We start from the raw sequence: 26245 nt of genomic DNA on the forward strand, positions 1-26245 counted from the left end.
ACATCGAGAGACAAATTCAACACCTTGAACTCTTTGTCAGGTTCTTCAAGCAATTAATTAACAATTTTTGTAGTGTGGCAGAGCACATTATCCTGCTGAAAGAGGCCACTGCCATCAAGGAATACCATTGCCATGAAGGGGTGTACTTGGTCTGCAACAATGTTTTGGTAGGTGGTACGTGTCAAAGTAACATCCACATGAATGTCATGACCCAAGGTTTCCCAGGAGAACATTACCCAGAGCATTGTGCTGCCTCCGCTGGCTTGTCTTCTTCCCATTGTGCATCCTGGTGCCATCTCTTCCCCAGGTAAACAACAAACACTCACCCGGGCCGTCCACATGATGTAAGAGCAGAGCACCTTCTTCTATTGCTCCATATTCCAATTCTGGCGCCCAGATACCAGATGAAGGCACTTTCGGCGGTGGACAGTGGTCAGCATGGGCAGTCTGACCGGTCTGCTGCTATGCAGCCCCATACGCAGCAAGCTGTGATGCTCTCTGTGTTCTGACACCTTTCTATCATAGCCAGCATTAACTTTTTCTGCAATTTGTGCTACAGTAGCTCTTCTGTGGGATTGGAGCAGACGGGCCAGCCTCTGCTCCTCGCGTGCATCAATGAGCCTTGGGCGCTGCTGCTGGTTCACGGGTTGTGTTTCCTTGGACCACTTTTGTTAGGTACTAAATATATATGTATGTGTGAGTGTGTTTTGTGTAGTGTATACACATATTTGCGGCATGTGGGCTGCAGTTACCGATGACTGAACTTGAGATCTGCTTTGTCCTATATACCATATAATCATCTTCTCAAAGCTATAAAACATCTCAGTGTGTCAGTATCTTGAATTCCATAATTGGCATCTGCCAGAGATTACACCCAATTTTAGGCTGTGAGCTCTGGAACATCAGTAGACCACCAGCAGTACAGGAGATCCTCAGTGATAGAAGCCCCCATGGTTTGATTGTTGGAGTGAGGGTGATTTTATTGCACAAATAAATGGGCAAAGTTCTTCTGTAAGGTTGGGTGGAGGGCTCTTAATGTGAAGGAGTTTAACATGTCAGCATAATCCATCAGATTTAAAACAGTAATTTATTGTTCGATGTAGTATTATATAATACTGGTGAAAGCCCTTTTTGTTAGAATTTCTGTTTTCAACCATTTAAATCCAAAAACATTGTCCTTCAAGAAACTCTGTTTTAGGTTTACACACTGAATTATTATCTATGGGTAAATAATTATATAGAATGTATCAAATATTTTGTATGCATCAGATTTAGCATGGTGTTCATAGCAGTCTCGTGTCCAAATAAATATGCAGCCTATGACTATTGTATTAAATAGCCCCCTGCTCAGCATCCTATATAGACTAATGTCCAGCATATAGAGTCCTACTGTTGTCTGTCACATTCTATAGCCCCATAATCAACATACTTATAGACCCATGTCCAGCATAGCCTCACACTCACACATATTATATAGACATAGGTCCAGCATATAGTCCTAAGTCCAGCTTGTACAGTCCAACTGTTTGTCTGTCACATTCTATAGTCCCATGTCCAGCATGTAGAGTTCTGGTCTACAAACTTTCAAGTGTTCTCTGTAAACCCACCTCTTCAGGCAAGCTTATAATATTGCTCAACCACCCTCTTAACCTCACTAGGCTACCGTATTACCACCCTTTACACAATTCACACAAGACAACAACCCTCTGACCCCTGACCAACAATGCTTTGTGACTGGATCACATAGCATACGAATCACTTTTTATCCTTTGCAATCTGGCTGGACCAATATGCAGTATGTATATTTAACCTCATGTGTCTGACTCCCACTGTCCTATAGATTGTAAGCTTACGGGCAGGGCCCTCTTACCTCTCTGTCTGTTTTACCCAGTATTGTATATTACTGTTTGTCCCCAATTGCCAAGCGATACCGAATTTGCTGGCGCTATATAAATAATTGTTTATGATGATGAAGATACCGTTTGTCTGTCACATTCTATAGTCCCATGTCCACCATATTTATAGACCCGTGTCCAGCATAGCTCCAAACTTAGCATTAATATAGCACCATGACCAGCATACTATATAGACTAATGTCCAGCATGTTTATAGCCACATGTCCAGCATATACAGCACTACTGTTTATTTATCACATTCTATGGCCCCAAGTCCACAGAGCATTAATATAACCCCATGCTGAACATACTATATAGACCAGCCCTGTCCAACCTGCGGCCCTCCAGATGTTTGTGAAACTACAAGTACCAGCATGCCCTTCCAGCTATCAACAGGTTGTCTATTGGCAAAGCATGCTGGGGCTTGTAGTTTCACAACACCTGGAGGGCCGCAGGTTGGACAGGCCTGATATAGACTAATGCCCAGCGTATACAGCCCTATTGTTTATTTATCACACTCTATAGCCCCATGTCCACCATATTTATAAACCCCTGTCCAGCATAGTCCCAAACTTAGAATTTTATATAGACCCATGCTCTGCATATTTAAAAGCAGTTTGCCAAACATATTAAATACACATATCCAGCACATTATATAAACCCATGCTCACCATATATAACCCTATGTTCTATCCAGCATATAATACCAAATTTTGTTTCATACAGTAGAAATAATCCAACAACAATAGCTTCTTGCCAAGAAGAGACAAATGTTTTGTTAAGTATGTCCCCATTAATGTTGTAGCTCTCCCTTGTACCCCTGCCAGCATGTAGCTCGCTGTACTCCAGTCTACGACACGTACAGGACATACGTGCTGGCAGGTACCAGCCTGTGCTGTGTCCTCTCTCCTGTACATGAGAATAACAGGAACTGTCAGCGTCTTCCTCTCATTGTAATCTGATACATAATTATGAAATATATTGTTTAAATAATAAATACACTTGGGCTGTATTTCCTCAGAGATAATACAGAGTGCAGACAGTATTAATTATTGATACGGTGATGGGTAGATCAAGCAGATGGGAAGGTGGAGAGTTACTGTAGGAAGTTATTTGCAGGAACTGAGTTCTACGGAGAATTGCAGATGGTTCGGAAGAAATAAATGTGTACAAATGTCAATGTATTTAGTACTTGAATATTTGTATAACATTTATATAATATTCTTTTTTTACAGCGTGATCCATGGGTAATACTTAGCAGTGTAGTCAAGCAAAACAGTAAATATTAGGTGTACTGTTTGCATAACAGAACAAGTGGCATATTCATACGGCGACAAATATGATTTACACCTTATCAGCGCAGTTTATCAATAACATATTACCAGGAGATGCTTAACTGCGCTGGCAATACTGTCCCAAGGCTGTAAGGGTTAGCTTGACGTTTCACCGTGTCAGTCTCAAGGCATCTGCGCAGACGTGAGACGGCTAGTGTTGGCTATCGTACGCGCGTTGGATCCAGATTTGGTGTTTCAGTTCCACTAATAAAAGAAAATAAATACATAAATAAAATAAATTGTAAAAAATATAGATTAAATAATTTTTTAAAAATAAGATATTTTAAAATAATTGATCGCTGAAAAATTCTTTATTCAAACAATAAAACATTTTTTTAAAATAATCTTCTGCTGTTATCGCCATCCTGAGGTAGCAATAATAGAACAAATATTGTGGCGTTACATGTACCACCGCCATCCTTGTTAAATAGGCTACTGTGGTAACAACTTAGAGTGGAGCGGTCAAAAGCCCTGTCGCTGGTGAAAACAGCTATTTTTACCCTTTCATACATATACTCCAAGGTTGTTCAACATTACATAGCCCCATGTACATTATATTATATAGAACTTTGTCCAGCATATACAGTGTCGTACCCATTATATTCTATAGCCCCATGTCCAGCATAAACAGTGCCTCTTCCTCCTATCATTTTCTGTAGCCTCATATCCAGCATCTACAGTGCCTCTTCATCTTTTTATTTTCTATAGCCCCATGTCCAGCATAAACAGTGTATCTTCCTCCTATCATTTTCTATAGATCCATGTCCAGCATATACAGTGCCTCTTCCTCCTATCATTTTCTATAGATCCATGTCCAGCATATACAGTGCCTCTTCCTCCTATCATTTTCTATAGATCCATGTCCAGCATATACAGTGCCTCTTCCTCCTATCATTTTGTATAGCCCCATGTCCAGCATAAACAGTGCCTCTTCCTCCTATCATTTTCTATAGATCTATGTCCAGCATATACAGTGCCTCTTCCTCCTATCATTTTCTATAGATCTACGTCCAGCATATACAGTGCCTCTTCCTCCTATCATTTTCTATAGATCCATGTCCAGCATATACAGTGCCTCTTCCTCCTATCATTTTCTATAGATCCATGTCCAGCATATACAGTGCCTCTTCCTCCTATCATTTTCTATAGATCCATGTCCAGCATATACAGTGCCTCTTCCTACTATCATTTTCTATAGATCCATGTCCAGCATATACAGTGCCTCTTCCTCCTATCATTTTCTATAGATTCATGCCCAGCATATACAGTGCCTCTTCCTCCTATCATTTTGTATAGCCCCATGTCCAGCATAAACAGTGTATCTTCCTCCTATCATTTTCTATAGATCTACGTCCAGCATATACAGTGCCTCTTCCTCCTATCATTTTCTATAGATCCATGTACAGCATATACAGTGCCTCTTCCTCCTATCATTTTCTGTTAATCCATGTCCAGCATATACAGTGCCTCTTCCTCCTATAATTTTCTATTAATCCATGTCCAGCATATACAGTGCCTCTTCCTCCTATCATTTTCTATAGATTCATGCCCAGCATATACAGTGCCTCTTCCTCCTATCATTTTGTATAGCCCCATGTCCAGCATAAACAGTGTATCTTCCTCCTATCATTTTCTATAGATCTACGTCCAGCATATACAGTGCCTCTTCCTCCTATCATTTTCTATAGATCCATGTACAGCATATACAGTGCCTCTTCCTCCTATCATTTTCTGTTAATCCATGTCCAGCATATACAGTGCCTCTTCCTCCTATCATTTTCTGTTAATCCATGTCCAGCATATACAGTGCCTCTTCCTCCTATAATTTTCTATTAATCCATGTCCAGCATACACAGTGCCTCTTCCTCCTATCATTTTCTATAGATTCATGCCCAGCATATACAGTGCCTCTTCCTCCTATCATTTTGTATAGCCCCATGTCCAGCATAAACAGTGCCTCTTCCTCCTATCATTTTCTATAGATCTACGTCCAGCATATACAGTGCCTCTTCCTCCTATCATTTTCTATAGATCTACGTCCAGCATATACAGTGCCTCTTCCTCCTATCATTTTCTATAGATCTACGTCCAGCATATACAGTGCCTCTTCCTCCTATCATTTTCTATAGATCCATGTCCAGCATATACAGTGCCTCTTCATCCTTTCATTTTTTATAGCCCCATGTACAGCATATACAGTGCCTCTTCCTCCTATCATTTTCTATAGATCCATCATCATCATCAACATTTATTTATATAGCGCCAGCAAATTCCGTAGCGCTTTACAATCCATGTCCAGCATAAACGGCGTCCCCTCCCCCTATTATATTCTACAATACTTGTGCTCATTCCTACAAGAATATTAGTAACAATAGTGCAGCAGATGAAGGTGCAGTGTGACTGGACAGTGTGTTAATTATAATCTTAGCCAGCAAGACTTTCTTTTGTGTGTGAGCCGGCCACGGTATGTCAGACCAGAGAAATCTGACCTGGAATGCAGTCCTGCATTGCGTGCTCATTCCTTGCCTCGTTGCATTTACACTGCCCCAGGGCTTCCTCCCAGGACTCACAGGAGCGGCCTATTGTCAGCACCTATGGGTGTCATTCGGCAGATATTATTTCCTTAGCTGGCATTCTGGCTGTGCATTGAGTAGCTTGTTTTATGTGTTACTACTTGTCATTGAGGTGGAGTTCCCTGGCTGCTCTTTTTCTTCCTTTCTTCCTTTGCAGTCATCTGTCTCTGGCTTATTGTCACGCCTTTACATGCTAAGATGCTGAGAAACCTCTAACATTTCATGGTTCTAGAATGGGGCAACCCGATACCATGTATCACTGAGCTAGCAGGCGTTTCGTGAAGGTTGTACCTTTACTGAGAAAAGTGCTTGTTATGAGACTGGATTTATTGACCACAAAAGAATAAAAAGCATCGAGATCAGCTTTCACTCCTATTTAGACACAGTCATTCCTCAGAATATTTTTAAGGCCATTACAATGATATAAGTGAAATATTATATATTACACAACGTTTTGGGGCAGAGTTGGTCGCAAAATGAGAGTAAATTACTCTTAAAAAAGAAACACGGAAGAAAACGGGTGTATTTCCGCTTATAAGGAGCGCCGTACGCATTGCCAGATGCTTCTGTCTACGCACCAGCAGCATTTGCGCCTGATTTACGCCATCATTATCGGCGAGTATTTGCATTTTCCCAATAGCAGGTGCAAAACCCACGCCTTCTAACAGGCATACATGTGTGCTTCTACAGGTCTGCATGAGCCACGTTTACTGTACGCGGCTAACGTTAGAGCGCCTCTTCCCTCCAGCGTCCCATCTCTCAAGCGGGCGTAGGTGCCAGAATTCGGCATAGGAGAATATGTGTACACCAAATTTCTGGCAATGCGTATAGAGATTTTACGCCATTGGTTTAACGCATTTATACATTGCGGGTATCATAAACAAATAACATACAATCAAATTAAACAACTGTTACAGATAGTCCTGACCAACTGAGCTTACAATCTTAGAGGTCTCATCACTTGATACATAAGTTAGCGGAATAACAACTGTAGCTGCCGGGGAAAGTGTCTGTGTATAAAGTAGTAAAATGATCAATATTATTATTAATGCTTAGCCTATGTCTGTGAATTCATCGATTTGTGGCCATGTTATGCTGATTTGTGATAAGACACAACTACAGGTCGATGATACATTGGAAGTAAAGGACAGTGTTATAAAAGATAATGATTTTATTAATATTTCCTACATTTTGTTAAACCATTTTTTAAGAACATGTTTCATACTAAAGTTTTCAGGCACTGATGATATTTCAGATAAGTGATATAATAGGGGAAGCATTTTAAGTGATGCACACTATACTTCCTGTTTGAAAATATTCACGGAGGCGATGCCACGCTTGACGTGAGCAGGTGCACAGACTCAGCGGCTAAGGGTCTCTGGAAACTATTTTAAAATGTTGGCTAGTTTGTAATTGCAAAGGTTACAAAATAACCTTTTTATATTTAATCGACTTGTATTTTAGATCTAGTAATCATTTCACAAGCTTAATGCACAATCACTACCGGTTAGCGACCAATAAATATATATTATATTATATATTATTAAGTATATTGGGTAGTAATGATCCATGCTCGATATCAGTACATTCCTATCGCAGACAGAACATTTATCACCAATGAAATTTGAGAAGCTATAATGAATAACATTGCTTTCTTTGAATTAATTCATATCTAAATCCTGACTGTCTGTATGTTTATTTTTCTCTTAATAAGCAATTTGTAACCCTCAATTTCCCAGGTTGTCCAAGGATTCATGCTGGGGCAGCTGACCAGCCGCTTCTCAGACGATACGTTGCTGTTATTGAGCATGGTGGTCTCTATGGCAGTCGGACTTGGCCTGGTAAGAATTTATAACCTTGTTCAGTCTTCTGAGTGGGGATTTCAGCACTGACAGACTGATATCAGCGCCGTAAAGCTCAAAAGCCTCATGTTTTGCAATAACCAGAAAGATCAGCTCCTAAAGTTCAGTGGAAAAAAACAGCGACCATCATCCCAAACTCACTCTATGTTTTGTCAACGACTTAATTGTAACTCTGAGACTGAATGGGAAAAGACTCCCCAAGCTACAGTGGATCACGGTGCATGAATGCGTACATACGTTAGTAAGCACATTGTTAGCATATAATGCAGACATTTCATTAACATCACATTAAAAATTAATCAATATCCCTAAGCTCAATAACGACGGGTACAGCAGTAATTCCTAGTTCACTGCAGTTTGCTAGATCTCACAGGTCTAGCCAATCTCAGGTCACATGACCATCCCCATTTCTCACTTTATAATTTTGGGAGCCATCATTTTTGCTCTTTTTCACTTAGTTAAAGAGAAATTGTCAGGAAAATGACAGACAAAATATCGTAATTTCTTTGCAGTTCTGCAAAATGTTACCTAGTTCTCGGATGGGACAGCTCTCATTGAGCACATACTTGCCGACTCTGCCAGAATGTCCGGGAGTCTCCAGAATTTCATGGACTCCTCGCGGTCTCCCGGGAGTGTGGACCACCCAACCGGTTTCCACTTGTCCACTTGTACAGAGGGTGGGGTTTTGATGACGCGATTCTCTTCATCAAGCCTCGTAGCACTGTGAGGACAGGAGTGTTATGATGCGAAATGCGTCGTCACTTCCCCATACTTACTCTTTCTACCTCCCCTCCATGACTTCTCGGAGGGAGGGTCATAAATGTAGATTTGTACAAATAAATAGTGTAGGTAATGGTGTTTTTAAGGCATAAACTGTAAGCCAAAAAAAAACAAACATAATACACATCAACATCAATTCTGACACATAAACGCACATAAACGCACCTTGTTATGTTGCCCAGAAAACAGTCAGCGCCTTGTGAAGAGAAGGCTTGTTTATTTGTACAGCGGAGAGCTACTTCTAAATGTTACTAAATATACCACCATAACAGATGTAAGAAATAGTACTCTTCACCGGCACTTCTTAAAAGAGCTTCAGAAATAACATCCTTTATTGTTGTTGGAACGCCGAAAAGAAGAATCCTATTGATGTTACTTGCTTTGGCGTTCAAATAGCGTAACTGTAAAAACAAGACACAGCTTTAAAGTAGATGTGTTTCGCTTGTACTCCAGACAGAACGCATAAAGTTTTTAGGTAACTGTTTCCCATGCTCTTGTCATAGTAAGTGTTGTGTTATTATTTTTGTATGAATGTTGCTGTATACACAGTGCATTACAATTCAGCAACAATACACCAACATGCACGGACAAATGACTTTCCAGCCCTAAATTATATTTTAGGAAGTAGTGCTATTTTTATCTATGAAAGCTGCGTGCTAGAGTTACAGCTTCTTAATGTTTACTTGTTGATCATTATTGAAAGGCTTTTTTTTTTCGGGGGGGGGGGGGGGGGGAGGGGAACGGTTAGGACTGTGGTCCTGATTTCGAGTTGAAACTAAAATTGTGACTTTTGAGTGGTAACTTTAAATCTGGCATAGAGATGGGTCAGACACAAAAATACACCCGTCATTATTGTCAATTGTCAAACTTGTCAAGTTAGGTTCAAGTCTTCCAAAAACCCCCCCCCGTCCTCTAAATGTCTGATAAGAAGGTAGAGGGACTCTACCTGCAGTATGGAAGGTGGGTTATGTAGATGGAACTGGAGGTCGGAAATCTTTAGCACACAAGAAGAATGGAGACTCTTCCAACACGCTGTTTAACTGCTATGTGTAGCTGGTACATATGAATGCTACTGTAAATAAGTTTCTTTATAAGTCCATTAGATAAATCCTATTGGAAAGCTCATGGTTTAGGGTATCTTAGTAGAAAGACAGTTTTATTAGTTTCTCATGTATTTAGAATTCCGTTTCTAGAATAACACAACATTCTATTTTTCTTTCCGTTTAGATATTCATGACGAATGTCTTTCACTTTTGCATCATTGCTCTTCCTATGATATTCACCCTCAGCATCTCCGGAGTTATCACCGACAGTATCTTGACTAAAGCCGTTCCGCCCTCAGAAACCGGTACGTACTGTGTCAAATAGGAGGAATAGTTGTTTTGTTACAAATCCCTGCTCTGCCAAAGCTTCTCTTACAATGTAAAGTGGTCTGTAGACTATTCTAGATCAGAATAGCTCAATAGACGAATAAATGACAGATTGGTACATTGTATCTAGTAAATCTCTAGTACTTCATTATATCTGTCATAGGTACTAAGGTACATAGGTACCCACCACAGCTACTAATTTTTTGGGGGGGGTCGCAGTAGTGTTTCTACGTGCTTTAGGCCCCTCACTCTGTCCAATCAGCACTAATTCTATGATCACTTAACCACCCGTTGTAACGCAGGGACGCAGACTGTCAATTGGCCGAAACATAACTCAGGCAAAGCAATAACATACTTTCAGGCATGTTTAAAGCCTCCTTTCATTTCCAGCTTCTACAAAAAAGTAAAGAAAAAGTTTAGTAGTAGGATGTGGCCAGAATTTGTTTTATAATTAGATGTGTATATAGGATGTCAGCAGTACAGATGGACACATGAGGCTAATGAGGGACACATGAGGATAACGAGGGACACATGAGGCTAACGAGGGGCACATGAGGCTAACGAGGGACACGTGAGGATAATGAGGGGCATGTGAGTATAACGAGGGACACATGAGTATAACGAGGGGCACATGAGGATAACGAGGGACACATGAGGATAACGAGGGGCACATGAAGATAACGAGGGACACATGAGGATAACGAGGGACACATGAGGATAACGAGGGGCACATGAGGTAAACGAGGGACACTTAAGGATAACGATGGACACATGAGGATAACGAGGGACACATGAGGATAACGAGGGGCACATGAGGATAACGATGGACACATGAGGATAACGAGGGACACATGAGGATAACGAGGGGCACATGAGGATAACGAGGGGCACATGAGGATAACGATGGACACATGAGGATAACGATGGCCCGGCAGTCCCAGATTATAGTGGGGTCTAATAGGGGCCCCATCCGACCATCCACAGCCCCTTCTGAGCCTGGATATAGACAAGGAAAATAGCTTCATATTGGTTCGTATGGTGACACACCCACTTAGCTGTGCGCTAAGCATCGGTAGCAGTTTGCCACCGCTGCTAAACCACTTAGCATATCCTTTTGCCGGTATAGACAATCACTTTTGCTGCCAATAGAACTTTTGCTAAATTAATAAATTGCCCCAAAGTTATAATTGTGTGTGTGTGGGGGGGGGGGGGGGGGGTGATATTCTTACACTTCCTAGAAGGTCAGGAGCCCTAACAGCATATTGGCACCGGGGCCCATTACCCTACTACTGCACTGACTGCTGTGTATCTTGTTTCCTAGGTGCGATACTGGGGATCTGCGCATCCGTCCAGCCCCTCACGCGGACCATCGGCTCCGACCATGGCGGGATATCTATATAAACACTACGGAGTCCCATCCTTCGGTCTCCTAAACATTATAGTTAGTCTGCTGTTATTGTTCTACCTTGTAAATAATCAAACAAGTCAACAAGTGCAGAAGAATAAATAGTTTACTAAAATAAATGTGACTGCTATAGAACTTTTACCTTTAAAGATGATTTTGTATGAAGAAATTGAGGTACGTGGGCGGCACAGTGGAGATAGTGTTTGTGGAGTTTGTGTATTTTACCCATGTTTTACTGGGTTTCCTCCCATCGTCCAAAAACTTCTGGAAGGTTAATTGGCTTCTGACAAATTGGACCCTAGATTGGGGCAGGGACTGATGTGAGCTACAGGAGAGTGGGGGTACTAAAGAGATAGGAGGTTGGACTTGACGGGACGTTTGCACATTTGCATAACATGCCCCTAGAGATTCCTCCGCCTCCGTACATATTGAGGCGCACGTTGACTTTGCGGAGGCTGCGGGTTACTGTGCGGTGAGTTGATGATTGAGGAGCAAATCCAAAGTATCAGATGTGTTTGTAAATCCCCCTATTGTATTTAATTTCCTGATCCATATTTGTATGTTGATTCTGATCATATACATATGGAAAACGCATCATCACAGCCGCTAAACCTTTTCCTTGTTACATAACGTTCCAACAGAACTACAACAGGTCAGGTTGGTGGCCGATAGGGTGATGAATTCACAGTGGTCTCAGGAGGATGGACCAATATTACAATGGAAAGTTACTCCTCAGATACCAGCTCCAGTCCCAATCACCACTCCCACCAGCTCCAGTCCCAATCACCACTCCCACCAGCTCCAGTCCCAATCACCACTCCCACCAGCTCCTGTCCCAATCACCACTCCCATCAGCTCCTGTCTCAATCACCACTCCCACCTGCTCCTGTCCCTATCACCACTCCCACCAGCTCCAGTCCCATTAACCACTCCCACCAGCTCCAGTCCCAATCACCACTCCCACCAGCTCCAGTCCCAATCATCACTCCCACCAGCTCCTGTTGTCTCCGCATCGCCCTCTCCCTCTAGATTGTAAGCTCTCACGAGCAAGGCCCTCTCCACCCTCTGTCTCACGTCTGCGCCTCCTTCATACGTAGCTCTGTTTTTATGTATGATTTGTATTATGTATATTTGTTATACCGATTACAAATAAAAGACGATGATGATTTTACTCTACGCCTGTTCTTAGAATAATTAAATTACTCTCTCTTGCTGTCAGGATTTATTTTATATCATTCATCTTTTTATGAGGTTATGGATAATTTATTTGATTGTTAAAAAAATGACTGGTCCTTCCGTCCTAACCACTGCATAAACTGTAATAGAAATGGATATATTGATTTGCCATCGCTGTACATAAAAATTAGTAGCTGCCACAAACCCACTTCGCTCAGATCAGTTTAAGAAGTAGATTTATCAAACTTAGAAATTAAATGTGGAGGTGTTGCTCATAGCAACCAATCAGGTTCTAGCTAGCATTCTCTAGAATGTAGTAGATAAATGATAGCTAGAATCTGATTGGTCGCTATGGGCGTCACCTCCACTTTTCCTTTTTAGGAAAAGAAGAACTGTATAGCAGAACGGAGGCATGAATGAGCGCTACCGAAGGTGAAGGCGTGAAGGGGGAGGGGCTATCGCGCCTCTCTCTCCTACTCGCTTATCTTCAAGCGCCCGTCCGAGGATGACTCATTGTCTTCGGCCTTTATCATGGGAACACGTCAATATTTAAACCATACTACATTTTCCCCTCATGTTTACTTTTTACTTTTGGGGAACAACTATTTCCTTATATTTTAAGATTAATTTCAGTTCATTTCTCACCCTGTCACAAGTTTGCACCCCCAAAAAGCATCGGAGCCCAGGCAGCCTATTGGATAATCTGTTCCTAGCCATCACAACTTTATCTAAAATATCTTAAGTTAGGATGAGTTCCTGAAAGTTTTACGTATATATATGTGAATAATAGTATTAAGCTATTGTGTATTAAGAAACTGATATTTTAGGTTCAGTGACCCTTTAAACAAGAGCCTTACATTGGGTAGGCTTCATAATAAGGGGTGTTTGCCTGTAATACCTCAGGGGCAAACGCAGGATTTGTAAAGGGGGTTTCCACACCACGCCTCCAGTGGGCGTGGCCAGCATGCATGGGGGCGTGGCTATAATATTAGACAATGCTTGGCTGCTCTCCAACTCTTCCTATCCCCATAATATACATGGGCAATGCTGCGTGCACTACTGTTAGGTGCACACAGCTCTCCTTTTTCAAGCAGAGCCGTGTGAAGCGGGGGCAGGGTCCAGCCACCTCAATTATACAGTGCCCCAGGCTTGGAGGGGGGTTTCCAGGCACTAGACCCCCCCCCCCCCCCCTCCCCCTTAGTTTGCCTATGTACATGTTATACATTTCATCATGGAACCCCATTGTATATCTGTACCTAGAGCCGGATTAACCTGAGGTTTAACTGGGCTACAGCCCAGGGGCCTCGGGCATCCAGGGGGCCCTTGACAGCGCTCAGTGGCATTAATGATCGCTGCGGGGGGCACCCCCGGCCGATCAACGCTGCTGAGCACTGTCACTGTAGTCCTTCCGCGGCACTCAGTAATCTCCTTACTGAGATCTCGTGAGTCTCACTCTCACACTCTGTCTATCTTGTAAAAGGCCCCTGCTCTGTGACACTTTGTACAATGTCATATCATTCAGCAAAGTCCTGCAATGACACCGAAGGGTTAAATGTCTTAAATACCCCTAAAACAATGAATCCAGAGCTTTAGTGCATAACTAGAGCAAGACTGACATGAAAAATAGGCTTTATTTCCAATACTTTTGATAGAACACGATAAAATGAATGGCATACTTCTACCATTATGTCCTTAGGCAGTTAATGCAATTGTGGAATTCCCCTCTCTGCTCAACCTACACGGTGACATCATCCTATAGATTGTGATCTTTTCTTGTAAAGCTCAGTCTATATATATATATATATATATATATATATATATATATATATATATATATATACACATGCCATCCTGACGCTAGTCGCTGCCATTTAATTTACCCACACATCTTGAAACGTTTATCACTCCCTGCTTATAAATCTACAGGTCGTAGTCCAAATATGACAACAGATCTATAATCCTCCCTACCTGGGATTTGAAAGTAAACTTTGGTAGTTGGTGACATCCTAAACATTAAGCATTAAAGAGAATCCAACCAGGCTCAGCTTCTGTGATCATCACCGATCTGTTGGGGATGTTGAGAGTAGTAGTGCAAGAAATGTTCTGTTATCTTAGACTGAAGACAATTTTTAAATGTATTACTTTATTATGTCAAAGTTGTGTAGTCAAGGGAAGAGGTGCTGGATGCGGGAGGGGGGGGGGCCTTCCTGGGATTCTGGGAGAGCTCCCTGAAATTCGGGAGACTCCCGGATGTTCGGGGAGAGTAGGCAAGTATGGATTAGATTGTCTAGCTCTCCCTCCCTAACCAAAGCTATAATTATAAATTATCATTCCCTGTCACTATAGTTATGTATACGAAAATTGGACCATTTACTGGAGTCAACTAGTTATGTACACAGTTAAAAATCCCTACAAATATCCAGCACACATACAATTTTATTGAGAACAGAGACTTTTTAGTATATAATAAAACCACAGAAATAGAGTGTTACGATTCCTGTAATAAACATTTATAGTCTTAGGGGCGGTTTGGACAAACTGTGACGTACCAGCTGATGCGGAACACTGAAAGTCCCATCAAGGAACTGGAAATTAATTTTTAGATGAATCCAAGTACAAGAGGAAGCTGAACTTCAAAGACCGGACAAAGGTCACACTGTGGGCGAGTACTAGGAAGTATTAATTAACAGAGTAGTGAATTCCTGGGCTGACCTCCCAGCTGGGGACAAAGACCATACAGACATCAACCAACCTAAGCAGAGACGACACATCCCAAGTGCCAAGCATAACCTCTTGAAGGATTGGCATTAAACTATCCTTGATCATGTGGCTTCTAAATAATACATTTCCGTTAGCAGGGCCCAATATACTCACAGAATTGTGAACAGCTAATATTCCAAGAAAGTACATGAAACCTTCCTAAACATTAGATTTAGCAATATCTAGATTAAAGTGTTGCAACTTAAAGTGGGACAAAATTCAAAACAAGAAAAAACTTGATTTAAATTGTCATGTAAAACGTAAAAATAAAATGTTATTATGAATGTAAGTTTTTAAATAATTTCTGGTTTACATTGCAACTAACAGAGGAGTTTATTAAGGTCTGTTACTGGGAATGTAAGAGATATTCTCACAGAAATATGGCAGCGTGTACCGAATAACTGTTAATATAAGAATACATCAATTTTTTTCAGGTTGGGTTTAACTTTAATACATAGTATATATTATTTTTCTTTAAAAATCTTATCGGTCTGTAAAATATCTTTTTCCTTCCAACTGTATTAAACTGGAGCAAAATAAACAAAAACTTGTAACATGTTTGACAGTCAGCGAAACAGCCAATGATATCTCTTCTCTTGTTGTTCTTAACGCAAACCAATGAAAGCAGAGATCTGATTGGTTGATCTCTTTGATAATCGTCGACCTATCTACCTAAATTTTGCCCATGAAAAAAATCTCTGACAACCAGGAAATTTGTGATCTAAGACACATCAAACAATAACATTTTGTATAAAAAAAAATCAATTTAATAGAATAAGTTAGCATTTCAAATTACATTTATTCAGAAATTACTGGTCTTGAAATGAACATAATAAAAATATATATATATATATATTAAGAGAGAAAGCTGCTGAAATAAATAGAAATATATTGACAAGTACGATATAATAAATTATCCGGTTGCGCCGGTTGATATTGCATAAAGCTTTTCCACGGATATATAAATAACACTAGACAAATCGTGAGGATCTTCCATCATTGTCGCTCGATCGTCAGCTCCTCTGGCTAGGCTCCAGCGAATGAAGCTCAAACAAATATCTTTCAACTTGCTTTGTCCTTGTTAGGGTGAGCTATCCTTTCTCCATAGCCACCACTGTCGTCTGCTTCCATTTGGTCCATATTTAATGGGCACTGCAAGAAAACAGCAAAAATAATTAATATCATCCAGTTTCTTCAAAGCTTTGTACATTGTTAATTCCTTACAGATATACAATCTGCTTCCTGCATATCATAAGAGCGTTGTATAACAATCATTACTAGAGAAATCATTACTAGAGTACTAGAGTCGTTCTCACATAAATTAAGCAATAATTGAATGGTGCAATTAGGTAGTTAATTCACTGCCCTTGGAAAATATGTTAATTATACTTGTAATTATTGGCTGTCCTTCTAGACTGTAATTAAAACCAATGTTTTGGGAATCTCTCCTAGTTTTAATTACTGTGAATTATAGAACTGAGGAATTTTTTCCACTGTTAAACTGGGGAATTAAATGAACATTTTTTCCTCTGGGAAAAACAACCAGCGATAAATGATTAAATGTAATAGTGTGTCATTTTGTGTCATAATATTTAGACAACTTCTTCTCAAATCTCATTAAATGAAGCTAATCAGGTCAACAGACAGCAAAAAATATATCAGAAAGTGTCCTTTATGGGTGTAATTGTAATATTATAAATACTTTTTAATAAAATTGTTATAATTACTTTACATTCAAAGGAGATTATAATTGATGAGTCATTAGGAGAACAGAGCAAGAGACGTTTGTTCATATAGTGAATCTGTGCTCCTAATATTGACTTGATATCATCCCACACAAAGAATCACTACAAATTATTTCGCTATTTGTGCCCATATGATGTTGATTTCTTGCAATAATGACACAGAATAAAGCAGTTTTGCACAATGGAAATCCACATGGTAAAACCTCTCCTAACTACTTCCTGATCACAGTCACCGGCCACATGGCAGTCGGACAAGACTTCTCTCTTAAATATTCAACAAGCTAGTTCCCTAAACTGAGAAAATCACATTAAAAGTAATTAAATTAATTTCAGAAACAACTCTCCTGTTTAACCCAATAAAGCGCACCAACATAGGATTGCACAAAATCCTATTACATTGTATCTAATAATCCATAATATATACTGAAAAATTAACATAATCATCTTACATGTATCTCTAAAATACTACAAATTAAACAGTGAGGAATCGGTTTTTGTGATTATAATTGGGAATGAATGGCTCTTTGCCTTTGTAAGGTATAATGTAGAAATAGGGTTGGGCAACTCATATTGCAATAAATGGGCCACTTCTTGCTTTTAAACAGGTGATGGTATTTTACAATCTCACGTTTGGAGAACTACAAATCCCAGCCTGCTTTACCAAGCCAGCTGTCAGATGACATGCGCCCCGGTGGCTCTCTGGCTTTTGCGCAACTACGTGTCCCAGCATGTGCTGCGCCTCTAACAAGTTCTGTACCAGCTAAGTCTGAGAGCTGAGGGTCCTCACCTGTATATTGGGGGTGCTGCTGGGGGGATCAGGCTGCAGATCACACGCATGGAGCCACCCTCCTCTCACTGTTCTGGCGTGACCTGAAGTGTTGGATGGCCGTCTTGTTCTGAAAGTCTATCAGAGCCATGGTGATGGCTGCGTTCCAGCAGCTATTATCTGGGCATCGGAAATCTATCTCCTTGTTGTCCGTGGTGACAATGGTGAAGTAGATGTATTTCCCCGTCCTCTCCACACAATCCAACTTCTTTACGCACTGGAACTTCAACTCCTTGCGCTTTGTCTTCTTCTGGCCATCAGCGAACATGTTGAGACTGTCCTTGGTCAGGACGCAGAGCTTCTTCCTCCAGAACTGGAGGAGGTTATCACTCCTCTTCTCCAGCTCTCCTTCCATGAGCACCTCTGAGACCTGCATTTTCATTCTCTGCTGGGGTGAGAGCTGAGTTTGGACACAGGTCCCTGTTTCTGCTGCGCTTGGAGCACTGGTGGTCTGAGCTGAGCCACAGGGGAAAGTCCTATGAACAGAAGACTTGTCCTTGGAGCTTGATGCTGTTTCCGTGGCTGCAGTTAGGTGTGTGACTGTGAATGAGAAGAATGGGGAGATATGTTAGAATTTATGTCACAGCTCCACCACTCCCTCTCATCCTGCCAGTGACGGGCACTGGAATGCAGTTACGCCCAGCGCTTAGTCACTGGTCGGTTCCAGTGTCTGGTATTGAACTCACGCAAGTGTCACACCCACAGGCTGCTAACCATTAGCTACTGGCTTCATTCATAATTACTGCACTCAGCAGGGCAGACAGGATCCTCTCACATATCCCGACACTTGCTGGCCAGCCACAGGTCCCGATTTAAGATCAACTGGGAGCCACCACCAGCTTGGTTAGCATGTGGTTCCCTTGGTGTTGTGGAACAAGATTTTTGCAGTGTGGGGGCTTGGTGGTCCTGCAACAGCAGCTGGTTGCTTTGGGTGGTTAGAGATTATGGCATGCTGGCTGGGACTTGTAGTTCTACAGCAACTGTAGAACCACAGATTGGCCAAGTCTGCAGGGCATGCTGGCTCTAGTGCCATAATAGCCGGAGGGCTCCCAAAGACTACCGGGCATGCTGATATTTGTGGTCCTAAAACAGCTTAAGAGCCACAGGTTGCTAGCAGGACATGCTGGGCCTTGTAGTTCCACAACATCTAAAGAGCCAACGGTTGAGATCCACTTGTGGAATTACCAGATAGATTTCTTGTCAGTTCTGTGTTCAAGAGGTTCTGCAGCGGTCACAGTGTTCCCTGTGCCGACCCTTCATTAATAAATGGCTTTGCCTGTGTTGGTTGGCAATGGCTGGGGGATATTGTATGGTTCAGACTGACAGTACTCTGCCATTTCCTGATCTTTGACACTATACTCTCTGTGTCCTGCTCACTGAATACTGGTTTCATACAGTTTGAACAGGTTCGTCATATGTTTTTTTAACCAGCAAGCAGGGTATAGTGGATTCCTTTCTGCATGCTGGTTTACATGATAGTTTAAAAAGAATGATAGTGTGTGTTAAAAAGTAGCAATTACAGTTTACTTGTGTCCTTGTTGCTGTTAGTGATTCTTGCAGGGCTGTAGTCTTATAAAATATACTTGATAGTTACACACTCTCTACTGCTATGTTCATGTGGGTGTTTCTTTATTATAAATATCTATTTGTGGTATCATATACAAATGAAATCTTACCATAGGAACATCTAGAAAACATGGCAATTGCCCACCGGCTGACTCCTATGTAACAGACCAGAGATATAGACTAATGAGAGATTATATGGTATCACATTAAATAATGTGATATAAACAGATAGGATCTGAACATGGCAACTTATAAATTTGTTCCATCCAGATCCTAATTGCTTTAATACTAATAATGCATAGACTGTGTGAACTCGTCCCTCTAGAACTCAGTGTTGCTCAGCAAAAGGCTTAAAAAAAGGTTTAACTTTAGTTAGACATAAGGCAAACAACAAATCAGCTCTTCAGTCCAATGCAATGATCTTCACAAACCTAAAAAAAATGCTGATTTAAAAAGAGAATTTATCACTTTGTGCAGTTTTGTAACAACAATAAACTATAGCAGTCAGACACTGAAAGAAGGTGTTTCATTTGTCTTTTGAAATCTGCATTTTTGTGTGTGGGAAGGTTACAGGGCTGGAAAAACGTTTACAGATCTTACACCAATTTGGTTACTGTCAACCAGATTGTCTCAGCATTGTACAATGTGTGGCTCATCCCAACCAATCATTCTGAAAACTAAATATAGGATCAGAATAGATGGGAAAAAGAGGATCAATCTATGGTGACATGGAAGCAGGAATATCCTATCTGTGCCCTGGTCCTTGTGGCAAAATGGGCTATACCCATTGTCTTTGTGCCCCACATTGGTTAATGGATTGGTCCTGCAAGGGCTCATTAAATCTGACCCCCAGTTATGAGGAATTTACAGCACAAGCTTTGTAGTCATATTTCCAGCCTGTTCATCTTAGTCTCACGCCACTTAGCTCCTGAGCACAGGTAGTTTCCTTTCATCTTCTTGTATGACTATATCTCACTCGCCTGAGGGCTTCTGCTTTCCACAGCTGCACCATTACTAATAGTAATAGGTGCACTTCAAGCCACTGTCCTGGTAACTGAATAATACAGATGAGACAAGTTTTCATATTTCTTTCCATTAATTCATTTGTTATATTTTGTTCACCTGTCAAATCAATGAGCCTCATGGCAGAAACTTTGAATTTTGATGGCACACCTTTCATGTTAAGTACTGGCGTGCCCTGACAAGTCTGGCACACGTTCCACCATAATTTACCATGTTTGGTTTTTTTTTTAGTAGTACCTATTGCAGATTTGACTACTATGCCGAAATGTCCGGAAGACAGACTCCCGAATTATGGGGAGACCTCCCTGACTTGGAGAGATAAGGCTATTCTCCTCCATGGCTGCTTATCTACCTTTAAACTAGGTGCGGCCGTGTAGCCATGATGCAAGTTTTCATCAAGCCCCGCCCACCGCAGCAACTGCGATTGCCCGCAATAGGTAGCAATATTCAGCTCATCAATTCACTAGAAACTTGTGATGTTGGGGTAGATTTATTGCAACTTCTAAAAAGGAAAATTGAAGTTGTTGTCTATGGCAACCAATCAGATTCTAGCTATCATTTTGTAGAATGTACTAGATAAATGCTAGCTAGAATCTGATTGGTTGCTATGGGCAACAAATCCACTTTTCCTTTTTAGAAGTTTTTGTGAATCTACTCCTCTGTGCCTCATTGATGATGTCACAAGTTCTTTGTGAATTGATAGGTTGCATTCTTGGTTTAGACAACAAAATGGCTTCTTCAACGGCAAAGGAAACAGTTGCATTTGAATGTCATTTTTATATTTCTATTAGTAGATTCCATTGTGTCATACCTCCCCAGCTATGCAGGTTATGTTGGAATGTGACAGTGTATTAGATTTATATGAGAGGACATAGAGAAAGGTTAACTACAACCTGTCTGTGGGACCTGCTGACAGTTACAGAAACTGGTTTTAGCTCAATTAAAATCGGCAGTTAAAAAGATGCCATTGACTAAATTATATCACAGCAATAATTTATGGAGGTGGAACTATAATTCCTACTTTATAGCATGAAGCAAATCGCCTTTCCTGTACTCAAATGTCAAAACTGTTCTGGTTATTCAAAAGATCATTGAAAATTGTTCATTGCACATTGCTATATTTCTGTGAAAGTCCATCCCACATCTCTAGTCATTGGCCACATGCAGGTCAGTTTCCTATCCCCTGAAATTTCTGCAGCTTCAATTACAACAAAATGGGTCTCATGGAGTTTAAATGAAAGATTTAAAGCTCTGCACAATCTCCAAATGATTCTTCTTACACTACTGTGTTATTGTAGTAGGAAAAGTGGAGTTGTATTTCCTGACAGGTGAAAAACTTAATTTTTACTGACTGAATTTTCAGTTGTCCACCCTTCAACCCTTTGTCCTGTTCACATGTGTGCATAAAGGCCTCATACAATGTGTTTTCAGTTTTAGTTCTACTTAATTCATCCAGGATGATTCAGAAAAGAAAGCGTTTGATGTTGCTTAGTGCGTAATACCATATATTTAATGTGTGACTGACGTGTACCTAAGTATATACAATGAATTATCAGGGGCAGAAAGCAGCAAAGGTTTGTGGAGAAATCTCCCACATGCCTTTCATTGTTTTTGGGACACTCCCCAGAGCTCATGCCAACACAAGCAGTACTAAGGATCATGTTATGTAATCGCTCTTCAGTACATGTATAAAGCACAGCGGCGAGTAATCAGTGCAAACAGAAATCAGGAAAAACAGAGGATGTCGCATGAGTGCGTTAATTGCAGGAGAGTTTCTAAAACGCTGACAGCAGCATTTTTGGACAAGTGTCCACAGGTATCAATTAAAACGCTCTGCAAGTGAAAACAACACAGTGCATATTAAATGTTCATTATAAATTCTGAAAGTGAAAGTGCTGAGATTATCCAGGCAAACTGTATAAAATTTGGGCATGGGCGCTTCTCAAGCTGGAAAAAAGCAACTGTGTGACCCCCCCACCCTTAACCAGAGAAACGTAGATTCAGATTTGTTCATGTGATAACTGTGACACTTTACACTATTTACCACCTTATCACACTGATTATTACTCAGATATAAATCTTTTTGTTTTGTAGAACAATTGCCTGAAATGTTCATGCTTATTTTACAGGTCTCAGAGAAGATATCATTTAACAGTGCATTATTAAAATGTGTATATTGTATTACAGATGTATACATTTAACACAATTGCAAGTATGCAACGCCTTATGGGGTAAGGGGGGAGGGGGGAACAACATGGATGAGAGGGGTTTCCCGTCAGGGGTATACAAAAATTTCCCCCCGAACTAGTACAAGGGTGTAGGAGCCACAGAATTCGCACAATGCAGCTCTCTCCCACAGTCGCTATAACTGGGGACTCGGGTTGCCAACATATTTTACTGACACATTCCTTCCAAAGTTGTTTTATTTTTAAATTGACAATAGCAGCATCTACCTAACAAAAGTGTCAGTGGATTGAAAATAGAAGGTTTATAACCCAATCAGAAACAAAACAACTGGCACGGTGAAGGTTATGTGACAGTCGGTGGTCATTCTCCTAAAGTTTTCATTATGTTGAGGAACGCTGCTGGAAAGTTGCAGTTGTGCTGTTTGAAAGAGTTAGAGTCATATTCACTGGCAGGCGTGATTTCTGGCTTTTGATTGGATGGTCAAGACACTCTTCCAATCAGGAGTTTGCTGCAGGCGTGATTTCTGGCTTTTGATTGGATGGTCAAGACACTCGTCCAATCAGGAGCTTGCTGCACCAGATTCTTTCTCAATTGGTCAGTAGCACTGAGCAAGCGGATTTCAAGGGATGGATCCCAGTCATAGTACTAATCTGGAGTAAGGTGTGTGTGTAAGATCACCAAAAATGCTAGAAAGCCCATTTAAACAAAAAAAAAACCATAAGAATAAAAAGATCACAGCGGAAGTTTATAAATAAAATGGCACAGGGAAAGTTCATAAGTGCAATGGATCACAGACTTATCGGGAACGCGCGACCTTTTGCAAAGAGTTTACTGTACAAATAAAATAAATATTGAGCCTATGTTTAGCAGTGCTGTTGTGCTAAGCTCTTCCATGTTTACATAAAAATTCATTTTAAAATATGTCCAATGAACTAGTCTTTTATTACACTTTTCATGTAACGTCTACGTCAAACTTCTCATAAATGTGCCCAGACGGTTAAACAATAGACCTTCTATAGGGGAACCAGAGCTCTGCACATGTAAGGACATGTTCTAATGCTGGAATTTGCTCCACTTCTGTAAATAAAAGTTACTCCTACGCCTCGATCTTCCCCCACATGAAATCTGATCTCTGCTGTAAACTTAAAAGACGCCCAGAAGATTTCATTCTCAATGTTCTCAGAAGAAAAAAGAAAAAAACATTGACTCAGGGCCAGTCGCAGTCACACACCCTTTAATTCCCTTTCTTGGATTAAGTCAGGGATCACAGTAGATGTACAAGTTGAAAAGGAGGGGAAGGAACGTTTCTTTTGGTATAAAAAAGTATCTACGGGAATAAAGAAAGTTCCGGCAGGGTCAACGGAAAGCTAAAAGGTGTCTTTGGCTTTCCCGATACCTGCAGAATAATTATTACTTATATACACTAAGGCATCTGCTGCAGGCTTGCCAGGCTCTGACAATATTTTGCATGGATATTTAAGGATATGCTCCTAGTATCCAGTGTAAGGGCAGGATGCTTGGCACCCAAGGTTGAAATGCCAAACTGACCCATGCTATCTGGTCATGGCAATTATATCATACCTGCCAACTCTTCCTGAATGTCAGGGAGACTCCCTGAAATAGGGGTGATCTCCCTCACTCCCTGAAGAGTCTGGCATTCTCCCTGATGCTGAGCCAGTACAAGACGTGGTTGGCTTCGCCATCTGTGGCATGATGACACAGTTCAGAAATTGTGTCCTATGTCCATGTATTGATGCCTATGGAGGTGGCCATTTTCATGGAGACCAAGATTTAATCAAAGACTGACAGGTAAGACAACATGACTTCAGTAATGGAGACAGAAATGTAAAAGACACTTCAGTCTCTAGAGATTCATTAGCAGCTTTTCTTTAACGCTTAATTGCCTACTCTCCCGGAATGTCCAGGAGACTCCTGCGTTTCTGGGAGACCTCCTGGGCGAGCAGGGCAAGCTCCCAGTTCTCGCCCCCGTAATAGATAAGTGGCGTGAGGCGGGGCTTAATGACACAACTATCGCGTCCTCTTAGCCCACGCCTCCTGCTGTAATTGGCCAAAATTGTGACAATCATTTAGAGGGCAGGGCCAAAATGATGTGATTCGTTAAACCCCACCCCCGAACGCCCACCTCCCTCGGGATTTCCCTGAAGCCAGCGAGGAAAAGTTGAAAAGTATGAATTTTATATGTTTCCACGTACTCTGAATTTTATAAGCCATAGAAAAAGAGAGAATCCTCCTTGTTGATGGGAGTGCAGACAAGATTTGGAAGACAGAGGTGCTCAAAACCATTCTCAAGAGCTACCAACAGGTTATCTGGATGTAATGTCTGTAGAATCAGGTGGGATAATCACTGACCAAGAAAACATAGATTAGCTCACCTGCGCACGATTAAAGAAATCCTGAAAACATGAACCGTTGGTAGCTGAGGACTGAGTTTGGGCACTGCTACCCTAAGGGGTCAATTTATGATCTAGTAGCGAAAAAAAACGTAGATTATTTTTATCGCAGAGTTAGAACATCTTGTCGTCGCTATTTAACAAGAAAATGTTGCAGGGGAGCTGCCTAATTTAAAGAGTAAAGAATTTAATGTTTCCAAAAAAAACAAGTAACTGATTTGGACAATTCCGATTTAAAGAAAGGTTTTCTTTAAATAAATCAAGATTTTATTTAAAGTATTCCACTCTGCTGGGTATAGGGGGAAGCCCTAAATCTGCAGATAACCCAGGGCTTTTCTCTCTATAATAAATAGATAGATACCTGTCTTTCATTTCTGAAAGGGCAACACTGCATCCCAAATACTCACTACAAATGTACCTGGTTTCATGTGGAAGCGTGTGGACCTGCAGACCAATGTGGCAGCGTCTGGGTGGTGGTGGGGGGAGAGGGGCACATTTTTCCATCATCTACCGGTAATTGGAGGAATTGATGGATGTGGGTCGTTCCTTGGTGAGTACAAATTATGAGCGCACGCACTTCTTAACCAAAAATTCAATAGCAAGATTTCATTTTGTGGGATGAATTCATTTAAATAAAAGGCGTTGAGAGGATGTAATTAACGGTGGTTGTTCTGAATGTCCCCTCATTGTTATTTTTGCATTTAGACAAAAATGAGGCAAAACAGAGCAGTGTTTTAGGAGAAAAATGAAAGTAAAGGGAGTGGTCCTAAACTGTTAATAGGTTCGACTTTAAAATGTTTTCACGATTGCCCCTATTTATTTTGTGTATTTTCAGTTGTCGGTAAATCCATAGAGCTAGGCCCACACTGATTTGCCGGTCACGGTTCCCAGAACTGAGACGTGGTTATGCACCTTGAAATCCAGCAGGCAAACATGTAGGTGCGTTTGCGAAAAATGACAAGTGAGGCTTTTAGGATGAACGCACTTAAAGGGCGACAGGGTTTGTAATAAGCTGAACACTTACTTGAATCGGTTAACATAGGGTTGGGCCCGACCAATGGGAGTTTCCGTGGGAGGGACCTTGATTGATATAGTAGGCGGTACTTCCTGGTCTGCCTCATTCCACAGCACGAGATCCCACCCACCCACTCCTCGTTTGAATATTTTTGGGGCTAACATTGCGGTAGGAAGGCACTGCGTTCAGCGGCTGATTTGTGGGCGCACAGGTAGTTGGTCGTAGGTCACTGTCCCCTAGGAGGCACCAGTAACTCCCTTTTTGGTCCTTCGGTGAGGAGGGTCCCTGTCTGGCTCGGTGAGGGAGGGCAGCGTGAA

At 41.2% G+C, this 26245-nt stretch overlaps 2 protein-coding genes across 2 annotated transcripts in view; one reads left to right on the forward strand and one right to left on the reverse strand.

The window, feature by feature from the left end:
* The window catches only part of SLC67A1 (solute carrier family 67 member 1), a 50921-nt gene extending 38700 nt beyond the window's left edge, over window positions 1-12221 (forward strand). Inside the window, 4 exon segments of the mRNA XM_075188379.1 lie at window positions 7542-7643; window positions 9672-9792; window positions 11136-11188; window positions 11190-12221. Of these exon segments, the coding sequence (XP_075044480.1) occupies window positions 7542-7643; window positions 9672-9792; window positions 11136-11188; window positions 11190-11324 (411 nt within the window). The 3' untranslated portion in view covers window positions 11325-12221.
* Window positions 12222-15908: 3687 nt separating this feature from the next.
* On the reverse strand, window positions 15909-18286 carry PHLDA2 (pleckstrin homology like domain family A member 2). The gene is made up of 2 exons (XM_075188380.1): window positions 17688-18286; window positions 15909-16307 (listed from the first exon to the last, which is right to left on the reverse strand). The coding sequence occupies exon 1, from the start codon at window positions 18106-18108 to the stop codon at window positions 17728-17730; it is 381 nt and encodes a 126-aa protein (XP_075044481.1). The 5' UTR covers window positions 18109-18286; the 3' UTR covers window positions 15909-16307; window positions 17688-17727.
* Between the last annotated feature and the right edge of the window lie 7959 nt (window positions 18287-26245).

Source organism: Mixophyes fleayi, chromosome 10 (genome assembly GCF_038048845.1).
Source record: "Mixophyes fleayi isolate aMixFle1 chromosome 10, aMixFle1.hap1, whole genome shotgun sequence".
Taxonomy (NCBI): Eukaryota; Metazoa; Chordata; class Amphibia; order Anura; family Limnodynastidae; genus Mixophyes; species Mixophyes fleayi.